The 11,453-nt window shown below is 35.2% G+C and overlaps 1 protein-coding gene across 1 annotated transcript; it reads right to left on the reverse strand.

Annotated features, from left to right (window-relative positions):
* Positions 1-4,182, reverse strand: LOC136232405 (receptor-like protein kinase HSL1). The gene is made up of 2 exons (XM_066021547.1): positions 1,404-4,182; positions 1-808 (listed from the first exon to the last, which is right to left on the reverse strand). Exons 1-2 carry the CDS (start codon positions 4,000-4,002, stop codon positions 405-407), a joined length of 3,003 nt encoding a protein of 1,000 aa, XP_065877619.1. The 5' UTR covers positions 4,003-4,182; the 3' UTR covers positions 1-404.
* Between the last annotated feature and the right edge of the window lie 7,271 nt (positions 4,183-11,453).

An 11,453-nucleotide genomic window follows, 5' to 3' on the forward strand; every position in this document is an offset into this window, starting at 1 on the left:
TGGCAAATAAAGGGGAGAATTTTCATTTTCATTTTGATTAAAAACCCAGCATAAAACATTGTAGTAATTAATACTAATCTCACTTACAAGAAATTACCTAAATTAAATGCAGGGCCCTCACCCATTTAAACATATCATTTTAGGAACAATTTACTTTACAATGGGACAATAACAGCTCATTCAATTTTTTTTAAAAAAACACCTATCCATCATCCCATTTTTTGCTTTCAATTCTCTTTTTTATCTACCTGTAACATGTTTTTCTCTTCTGCATCAGCTAATCTCCCTTCCCTTCAAACACCAAACTGGGGGAAATTGCGGGCCGACGACCACGAGAAAATTGGAGCACAAACTTAGCTCCTTCGATGTCCGAGACTTGCATCAAAACTTCAACACTATGATTTTCAAGCTACGCTTCCATGATCCGAGGTATCTTCATAGTAATAAGGTGTCAATTTCCCGTCCTTTTTCCCGGTGGCAGCAGCTGCCAATGCGGGGTTCTCTCCCCCGACTTCTTGCAGCATTTTCACCACCCTTCTCATCGAGGGACGGTTGATGGGGAGGGGACTGGTACACAGAATAGCAATGTTGAGGACTTTGCAGATTTCTTCCTTGAAACAAGAATCCAGATTTGAATCAATGACATGATCCACTCCTTTCTGATCTAGTGTTGTGCATACCCATTTCACTAAGTCCTTCTCCCCGAACTCTGGATCGACTGGTCGTCTTCTTGTGATTAGCTCGAGAATAACCACGCCGAAGCTGTAGATGTCGCTCTTTTCGTTCACTCGGAGTGTGTATGCATATTCTGCAACAAGTTCACACAAAAATAAAATCAATTTTAATTCAGTAATCTAGTCTGGAATTAATTTGCAGGAAAAAGGAATCCACATTCAAATCTCAAAAGTTATTCTATGAATTGGCAAAGAAAGACTTTAAAATGTGCAGATTTAAAAACATATGTTAGGAAAAAACACTCATTAAGTAGGTCCAAGATACTACTTTTGAATCAGAATTTGAGGAAAAGTATGCAACTTTTCCACATAATCACTAAGAATTGGAATTGAACTTCCCTACAATAGGGTTGCCAAACCGGTTATCGTGTCCTAAACGTGTTCTGTACTAATCATGTTATGTGATGTATATAGGTCCAAAATGCTACTTTCGAATAAGAATTCGACGAAAAGTATGCAAGCTTAACACATAATCACCAAGAATTAGATATAAAAATGAAAATGAAACTTCTTTACAATAGGGGTGCCAAATGGGTTATCGTGTTGTGTCCTAATCGCGGGAATTCAACGAAAAGTAAGCAACTTGAACACATAATCACTAAGCATGGTACACAGGCAAATAGATCTAAATGATTCAAATAGAACTAGGAAAAGGATAGTGTTACTAACCAGGTGCAATGTAACCACAAGATCCTGCAATCACAGACATGGACTTAGGTTTTCCGGTGGAATCAACAGCCTTCGCCAGACCAAAATCAGCAACCCGAGCACCGAAATCTCCATCCAACAAGATATTGTTGGACTTAACATCTCTATGAACAATTGCAGGAACACAATCATGATGCAAATAAGAAAGTCCTTCAGCTGAATCTAGGAGGATCTTATACCTAGTTGCCCATTCAAGCAACCCTCCTTTGCTACTATGTAAAAGATCCCCCAAACTTCCATTAGGCATATATTCATACACCAGAAGTTTACAATCTCTGGTTGTGCAGCAGCACCAGAGTTTAACAATGTTCTTGTGCCGAATCTTCCCTAATGTATCGACCTCCGCCTCAAAACCATCGTTCCTAGCCTCCCGAACCTGGCCTTTTTCGACATCATTTTCGTCTATTTCCTTCTTGGCTCCTCCTCCCCAGAGCTTCTTAACTGCAACTGCATCTCCGTTCGCAAAGACAACCTTGTACACTTTCCCTGATGCTCCGCTTCCTATCACATTATCCTCGTCGAGAGACGCCAGGATCTCGTATTCGTTGAAACCCAGTTTGTGAAACGACATCAATGTCCATTTCGATTTGTCTATTGCTTTTGCAGCCTGGAAATTTCTGTACTTGAAATAGAACCAAACCAGACCTATAACGAGCACCAAAGCCGCGAGGATGAACAGGGACTTGAGCAGCCAAGCATAACCTTGGCCTCTACCTTGGCTACTTCCATTGCACAAACCTTCAATGTTTCCACATAAACCAGGGTTTCCAAGGAAGCTACTTTTATACATTTCCTTGGAAAATATTGGGGGAATTTCCCCAGATAGTCTATTATTAGACAAATTGAGCTCATTCAACTTCAAATTCTGCAAACTCAATGGGATTTTACCCGAAAATCGATTGCTCGACAAATCGAGATAATTCAGCACAGGTAATCTTCCAATTCCCTCAGGGATGTTGCCTGAAAACTCATTGTTGGCTAAGTTAAGCTCATTCATTTTCTTCCATGAATCAATCCGGCTCGGTAGCTCGCCGGAGAGGAAATTACCATTGAGATCTAGACTCCCTAACTGCTTCAGATTCACTATACTCACCGGCAATGACCCACTAAACTGGTTTTTACTTGCAGAAAAAGAGCCAAGATTTGGTAACCATCCAATCTCCTCCGGTATACTTCCGGTGAAGTTATTGTTGTCCAAAATTAATTGAGACAAGTTTCCTGCACTAGCTATGGTTTTAGCAATCTGGCCGGAAAATGAGTTGTTAACGAGCTCAACGAGATATACATGAGGAAGACCCCAGAATCCAGATGGAACTTCGCCGGAAAACTTGTTAAATCCCAATCGTACTCGAGTTAAGCTCCGGCATTCACTTAAGCTTTCTGGAATTGAACCCGAAAACGAATTATGAATCATTAGCAACTCCTCTAGGTTGCTCTTTGAACATAAACTCGAAGGGATTCCGCCGGTGAATTCGTTGTTCGAAACGTCGAGCCATCTCAGCGGCGAGTTTTCCCCTAACTTTTTGGGTAACTCGCCACCGAGTCTATTTTGAAATAGCCTGAGTTCGTATAAGCGCGACGAATTCGTTATGGATTCCGGCAAGGCTCCTTCAAATTGATTCTCATATAGATTCAAACTCTCCAGCTGCAAACCGCATAACTCATCTGGAATTCTCCCAGTCAACTTGTTCATTGACGCATCCAGCAACCTCAATGCCGACATTTTCCCCATCCCGGGTGGCAACACACCGGATAACGAGTTGTTATAGAGCTCGATTTGAAACACGCTAGTTAACTCAGTGAGTGAACTCGGTATACTCCCAATTAAATTATTCAGAGCAAGGTCCAAATCCTTGAGTTTCTTCAGACGACCAAGCGAGTCAGGAATTTCACCGACAAGATTACACTCAGTGAGCCACAAAATCTCCAAGTTAGTCAAATTCCCAAATTCCGGCGGAATCCGACTCGGAGAAAACGGATTGTAAGATAAATTAAGCATCTTTAAAGTACTAATATTCCCCAAAAACGGAGGTATCACCCCATCAAACAGATTATAAACAAGGGAAATAACTTCAAGCTTTTTAAACCGACCAAAAGAGTCAGGAATATCACCGGAGAAATTATTACCAGTGAGGTCAAGATAAGTAAGATTAGGAAGGTCAGCCAAAGAATGAGGCAGAGCACCGGTGAGATAATTCTGAGACAGATCAAGATGTTGCAAAGAGCTGCAAGCAGAAATGTCAGGAGGAAGTTCATCATTAATGGAGTTGTTAAACAAGGAAACAAAGGTGAGATTTTGGAGGCGGCAGAGGAGAGACGGAAAAGGTCCGGCGACATTGGCATTGGAGAGGTCAATTGAAGTAACGGAATGAGTAGAGGAATCACAGTTAACGCCGAACCAAGAACAGGGGGTTTCATCCCGGTCAGACCAGGAGGAGAGGGAGGAATCCGGGTCGGAAAGTGAAAGCTTGACTTGGTGAAGATAAAGACCTTCCTGGTTAAGAGAGAAAGAAGGGGGAAAAAAGAGGAAAGAAAGGAAAAAGAGGAAGAAGAAAAACATGGTGAAATTACAGAGAATGAGGAAGAAGAAGAAGAAGAAAGGAGGAAGATGAGTTGAAGTGTGGGTTAGGTTTGGTTAGTAGTTATAAAGGGGGATAGAAATTGGAAGTGGGATATGGACATTTGAGTGAGTGCAAGCTCAAGATTACACCTTTTTATCCAGTTTCAATCATTTTTTCTTTCTAATTTTACTCTTTTTCTTGTTTTTCTGTTAAAGTTTCTTCCTTTCTAGTAGTTTAAATTTATAAATAGTTTCTTAAATTTTTGTTGTTTTGTTTTAATTATTTCTTTTACCAAATTTATAGTTGACAATTTGGCTCAACTGTCATCATTTTATTAACTTATGCTTTCATGTTTATAATATTACATCTAGTTTAATTTGGATAAATTATTAAAAGAAAAAATTAGTAAAGAATTTGTTTTTATATAATTTAGGGAAAATATATAAATTTAACTCTATAAGTTAGATCGGATTTAGCGATTTAAACCTAATGCAATGTTCAAGAAAATGGTAGTATGGACCGTCTAAGCATTCGAAATCGAGAATTCGTTCTGATTTCATTGAGGTATTTTTTGGTTGTTTGAGCGGCGACTAGACCGCCATAGAAGTGCCTAGGCGGTGATTGGAATAAAAAAATTATTATAATTTCGATTTTTTTTATTTTATTATAATTCACTTTTGAGAATTGTCGTGTGTTTGTTGGTGAATTTCGCTTATTATTTTTAGATATTTTATATAATTACGTTGTTTACTTGTTTCCATTATATTGTTGAAGACTTTAAAGATATTAATTCATATTTTTTGCTTTTTTAGTGATTTATATTATCTATTTATAATATTTTTTTTCTTGTTTGAATTATTTTAACGATATTGTTGTTTGTACATTTTTAACGATATATGTTCTTCTATATAAAATCATTTTATAATATTATTTTTCGATAGTTATAATACACATTTTATTTATATTTATATAATACTTTATTTATTGATAAATAAATCAATAAGAAAATATAAAAATATCAACCTCGTTAATCCACGTGGGGTTTTCCACCCAACTATCGCCAAGCGATTTTTACAATATTGGCCTAACGTTTTCGTGTTGCTCCAATTTCAACCTAATTGATGAAAAATGAGTTTTTTCATTAACAAAATATTTGTAGTTTCAAACCTTGTTGTCTTGGTAACAATGTCGCTCACTTGGTCCTCTATAGGAATAAAACCAAACAGTTAGAAAACTATTGGATAGTTGTTCCCAAGCAAAATGATAGTCAGGCTCGATGTGCTTGGTACGAGCATGGAAACCCGGATTAATAGTGAGATATATAACAACAACATTATCACATGAGAGTTGAAAAGGCCTGAGAATCAGGAGAAGAAGCTCATGTAGTATAGAAGAAATCCATAACAATTCAGTTGTCGCATTTGCCACAACTTTATATTTATTTTCATCTGACGAGCAAACAATCATTGGTTGCTTCTACGTGTGCGACGACACTAAACCTCTACCAACACAAATACAAAAAGCACATGTGGAGCAATGATCACCTAGACTAACACTCCAATCACTATCAAAATAACATTGAAATTCGTGAATGGGAGAAGAGGAAAGGAGAATACCAAATTCTCGAGAAGCATGCATATAGCGTAGAATTCTCTTAACCCTTTTTCCATTGTTTGCCAATATGGCAACGAAGAAACTAGAAAAAATTGTTAATAGAGAAAGCAATGTATGGATAAGTCTAGATAAGGTATTGTAGGGCACCTACAATACTGCGATATCCATCACTCGACTTCAACAACGTGTTATTATCTTTGAAAGGGTTTGATTTAGTGGCTATATAAGTTAAGCCCAGTTTATAATCAATCATCTTGACATGGTCAATAATTCCATCAATGTACTTGGCTTTATAGAAATGGCTACCATTCTTCGCATAATGAATTCTAAATCTAAAAAACTACGAAGCACGTCCCAAATTGTGCATAAGGAATTCTCTTTCAATAACATTAGTCATTTATTGAATAAGAGTGGAATTGCTCCATGTTATTAGAACGACATCAATGTAACACAGCATGCAAAGTTTAGCAGTATTAATGTGCTTGATAAAAAGTGAATTATCTGCTAGTGGCGTAACAAATGCAAGTGTACCAAGTAAGAGTTTGAGACATGTGAACCACTCTTGATAGCATACTTTAATCCATAAAGATATTTTTACAAGAATAAAACATGATTAGGATGTTCTGAATCCCAAAAGCCTCGTGGTTGTTCCATATAGATAGTTTTATGCAAAGTTCCACAAAGGAAACATTAGAAACATTTTATTGATTGATGAACAAATTGTGAACTGTTGTTAAACCAAAAATGATGTGGAGAGTAGTTTCTTTGATAATAGGATTAAACGTCTCTTTATAGTTAAAACTAGATTGTTTAGTGAACTCACCAGCAACAAATCTTACCTTGTATCTCTCAATGCTACCGTCGGCATGTTGTTTAGTCTGGAAAAGCCACCAATAGCAAATGACATTTTTATCCTTAGGGCGTAGAATCAATTTCCAAGTTTTATTATCCATAAGAGCGTAAAGTTCGCCAGTTCTTAGCCTTTCATCAAGTATGGCTCTTATTTTCTTTGGTGAAGCAAGAGGGGTCATCCTTCGTATTAGAAACACTAGTAGATAAAAAAGTTAAAATCAACCATGGGAGTTCAGAGTGAAGGGGAAGAGTTGCATCGAATATTGATGTGTGGGATAATTTATGGTATGGCCAATTGAATCTATTAGTCGAGCCTCATTTGTGGCTCTAACGTTGATGGAAGACGAAGACATATCGCCAAGCTCGAGGTTTGATGCATACATAGGTGTTATAGTACTATCGAGTAGGGTATAAAAGAAGTGACCAGATCCAAAACCACTAAAGATGATATTGGCGAGGATGAAACAAGAGACAACAATATTGTTTTTGTGTTTGTCAAAACTTCCTAATCAACTTACATCAAGAGCGACAAAGATGTTGAACAAGGATCATTTGAGATTATGGGTCGAACAATGAAAAGGCTAAGATCAGAAATAGACATTAGAGAAGGTTTCATATGGTTTGTATAAGACATGGAAGCTGAAGGGTCATTAAGAAGTGACCAAACTCTAAAGGTGAGAGGATGAGAGTTAGGACTAATAAGGAAAGTGGGGGAAGGATTACCTTTATAAGGACCAAGTAAATATAAAAGATGTAGGACAAGAGTCCATAGAAAATGATCAAGTAGGAAATACATCTTCACGAAACTCAACATATTTGCAAACATCCACCTGATTGGATAAAATATCAAAGCCTAAACAACCACTATGATTTGGAGAGTCGCCCAAATATATACATAATTTTGATCAAAAGTCAAATTTATGAGTGTTATAAAAGCTGAATAAAAAAAATCCCCACAACCAAAGATATGAAGTTTTGTGAAATCTGAGTTTTTCTTGAATTCCTGAACAAAAGGAGAAACATAGTTTAAGATGTTGGATGGTAAAAGATCGATCAATTTAGCACTATGAATAACTACATAGTTCCAGAATTTCAAATGAAGGAAACCATGAGCAAGTATGGTTAAAGCAGTATCAACATCATGTCTTATTTTACCTTATGCATTTCTATTTTGTTCATGTGTATGTGGACATGAGAATTTGTGGGTGATGCCCTGTTGAAAAAAGAAAGGTCATGATTTCTGAAATTCTACACTAAAGTCCAAATGAAAATTTCGAACCTTAGCATCATATTGTCGAGCTTGATTGCATAAAATTTAAGAAAACTAGAATTAACTTCGTTTTTATTTTTTAAGCAAAAAAATCGAGTTAAAATGATTAAATTTGTCCGAAATAAAAAAATAACAATGTCCCAAATTTGATAAAATAAGGGAGGGTCCCCAAATATCGTTCAAGTCTAAAACATATATCTACTATAGGCTTTAAATTAAATATAGATGATTTTCCATATTAGGCAATGTGAGCACGCCAGATAAGACTTAGAAGAGGTAAGACGATGTTGCTAAACAATTTTGCTGATGGTACGAGGTTGATAGTGACCTAGATGAGCAATGTCATTATGCAAACTGTATCGTTTTCCCAACTAAGGCATGTTTCAAGGCATGAGGAATAATGAGATCATCTTTACTCGATCTGCACAAGAGCATTTCTGTGCTAGCATGATCCTTAATAAGAAAATAAGAGGGCCAAAATTCATAGAAACATGAGTTATCTTCGGTAAACTTTTAAAAAGATAAAAGAGATTTTGTAGTTCAGGCACAATTAAATATCTTTACGTTGAAACTTATATGGAACAAAATTACCTGAGTAAAAGAGGCACATACATTGACCGTTACCTAGGTGAATATTGCCATAACTACAATATGGTAAGAGATTTTTCATCTCACCATTCTCATTTGTTAGATGACAAGTCACTCTTGTATCCGGGTACAAAGCCTGAAGAGGAGCAAGAGAAGCATTAAAAGAGGGATGACCCATAAAAGAATTATTCCAAGCGAAATTGGCATGTGATCGAAAAGCTCATTGTCCACCATGTCCTCCACGATTAATGTATTTCGTGCATCGATTAAAAAAATGCTTGGAATCACCACACAGATAATAGAATACATCCAGACCCAGACCCATGCCCATGCCCATGCCCTTTAGACATTTTTTCACCCCAATCTCGTGTAGGATAAAGGAAGCTCAAAACATGTATAACACAACTTACCTAAAATACGTCCAGTTATCTGACGGATAACAACATGCGACCGATCTGCCCTTGGACATCCTATAGATACAACCTAAATGCTACAGTCAAGGTACATAAACACATCCATTGCAATTTTTCTCAGGTGCTTAGTACTCTATCAGATACTCTGTTAACTTAGGTATGAGAGTGAAATCGTCTATCAGCGAGCTCGCATTAATCATCTTTATGTCTTACCCCATGTACCAAAAAGATTATCTCCGGAATACTACCTTACATAATCTCTCATATCATTTATCGTGGGTTCATTTTATACACATTGGTCATAAGTTCCATCCTCTCTAACAATGTTATAAGTATTTTTTACCCTTATCTCTTATTTTATTTTAGGGATAAAAAAAATGTAGTGTAATATAGGATATTATGCAAAAGATGCAAACATATTATCACATGCCACATTTAAAGACAACACCTCGTTCCTTCTATAAGCTAGCTGTGGCAACCACTTTGAGCATGTGTTGTGTTTAGTTCTTAAATTAAATCTGTTCCTTTTCTGTTTATGGAAAATTATCTCTATTCATTTTAAGTTACAAAGTAATACCGAAAATGGAAATTATCTTCACTTTCATATCTTTTACTTTTAGGAAAAACAACTTAACTTAACTTAATACTGAAAATGGAAATTGTTTTATTTATAAACGAATTATTGCACAATTAAAAAGAGTTGGAATATTTCAAGAAATATATGAATATATATAGTTCAATTTTTAACTTCAATGTATATAAAAATTTGAATTTTTTATATATATGGGATGAGAAAAATATAAATTATATAAAAAAAATCCATTACTTCATCTAAAGTTTCAAGATAATGTTATAAAAAAATGTAATAATTTCATTAACATTTTACTAAATTAAATTGCTTTAGGTTTCAATTACAAATTAAAGAAAATAAAATCTCCATATGCTTGATTTGAGAAGAAATAAATTTTAATGGTAGTATGCAAATTTTACATATAAAACTAATATGATAATATTTTTTACGGTAATTAATTTATTAGTCCCTATATTTTGATAAAACATATTGTTTAGTCCATGTATTTTCAAAAACACACGGTAAAGTCCCTAACGTTTTTCTCGGTAAACTGTTTAGTCCCTAACATTTTTCTCGGTGAACTGTTTAGTCTCTGCCGTTAGACTCTCATGAAGATTCTGTTAGTCAATTTGGATTTGCGTCCTTCTTTTTCTTTATTTTCCTTTCCTTTAAACTCTAATTCATCTGAAATCAACTTTGAGTGTTCTTCTTCTTGATTTTCTTCTTAATCGTTCAAATTCGTAAGCATTGGGTCTGTTCTTTTTCTTGTTCTCCATACAAATAACTTCTTCTTCTAAATTGGATTTCCTCTTCTGAAGTTTGAAGGTAAATAGTAAAGGGTAATTTAGTCATTTCCGAAGTCATAAACGATAAAAAAATCTAACAAACAGACGGAATGACTAAACAGTTCACTGAGAAAAAAGTTAGGAATCTTACTATGTGTTTTTGAAAATACAGGGACTAAACAGTGTATTTTGTCAAAATATAGGGACTAATAAATTAATTACCCTATTTTTTATTTAAATTTTCTAGAAAAAATTGGAAATAGTACTTGGATCATTAGAATAGAACTGCGAAACAATAATTAAGATTGACTTCAGTAGTTAAGGGTTTCAAGTTGTTTAAACTAGAAATTTTGTGTTCGAGTCCTAATGCATGCATAAAATTTTAATTGGAAGGAAAATCCACCTAAAACGTGTCTAACAGGGGCGGAGACAGGGGTCCGGGCTCCTTCGGCTGCTAGAACCACCATGACCACGAGTAGTTTCGATTTGTCCGTCTCCACGAAATTTGAGATTGTGGTGGTTCTGGCCTCCTGTTTTCAAGAAATAATGATCGGGTACTGAATTAGCACCCTAAAATTAGCTTAGGTCCTAGTAGGTCCTCTCTAAATCCAAAATTCTAATTTATTTATTTTTTTTTTTTGCCTTTTAGGTCTTTCTTAAATCCAAATTTCTAATGTTTTTTTAGCCTATTAGGCCGTTCCTAAATCCGATTTTTTCTATTAGACAATTTTTTTACATGTTAAAAATCTTAAACACAATATAGCTTAATTTTGAAAAGTTTTACATTAGTACTTAAAAATTGATTCTTGACCACTCTATTTATAACACGTCTATATACGAACTAAATTTGAACAAGTTCAATTTAGCAAAAAAAAATAAACAAATTTTTTTACACATTACATGTAAAATCGGCTCCTCCAACCGAACAATCATGTATTCTCCACTGGTGTTTAACGAGTCTCGAACAGAAAATTCGGAAAAAACTATAAAAAAAAATATAAACTTTATTATAAGTGAAGTTGAGGGGGATAAATTGAAAGTTGTAATCATAATTTTATAGTTTAAGACTTTTGCATTAAGTTTTTTTTTTTTCTTATAAAGCATTAATGTAATTTTATGTTATAATAATAATGATTAAATGGAAGAGTAATTAGCATGTTCCTCCCAAAGAAAGCAATTAGTATGTTTGAAAATTAAGGCAAGTAAAAGAACAAACTGTATCCACTTGGAGTGTGTCTATACCACGCGTGTGAAAAGTCCGCAAAATCAACGATAGGGACGAGACCAGGCGGTCAATGGCGGTCAAAAGGAAAACGACGTCATTTTCGAACCATTTGATTTGTGGCCTTTGGTTGTG

Source organism: Euphorbia lathyris, chromosome 6, assembly GCF_963576675.1.
Source record: "Euphorbia lathyris chromosome 6, ddEupLath1.1, whole genome shotgun sequence".
NCBI classification, from domain to species: domain Eukaryota; kingdom Viridiplantae; phylum Streptophyta; class Magnoliopsida; order Malpighiales; family Euphorbiaceae; genus Euphorbia; species Euphorbia lathyris.

Excerpts from the sequence above, each read along its gene's own strand:
- LOC136232405 (XM_066021547.1), bottom strand. The coding sequence starts at position 4,002 with ATGTTTTTCTTCTTCCTCTTTTTCCTTTCTTTCCTCTTTTTTCCCCCT. Across the intron at positions 809-1,403 it reads TTGTGGTTACATTGCACCTG|AATATGCATACACACTCCGA; the intron begins GTTAGTAACACT and ends AACTTGTTGCAG.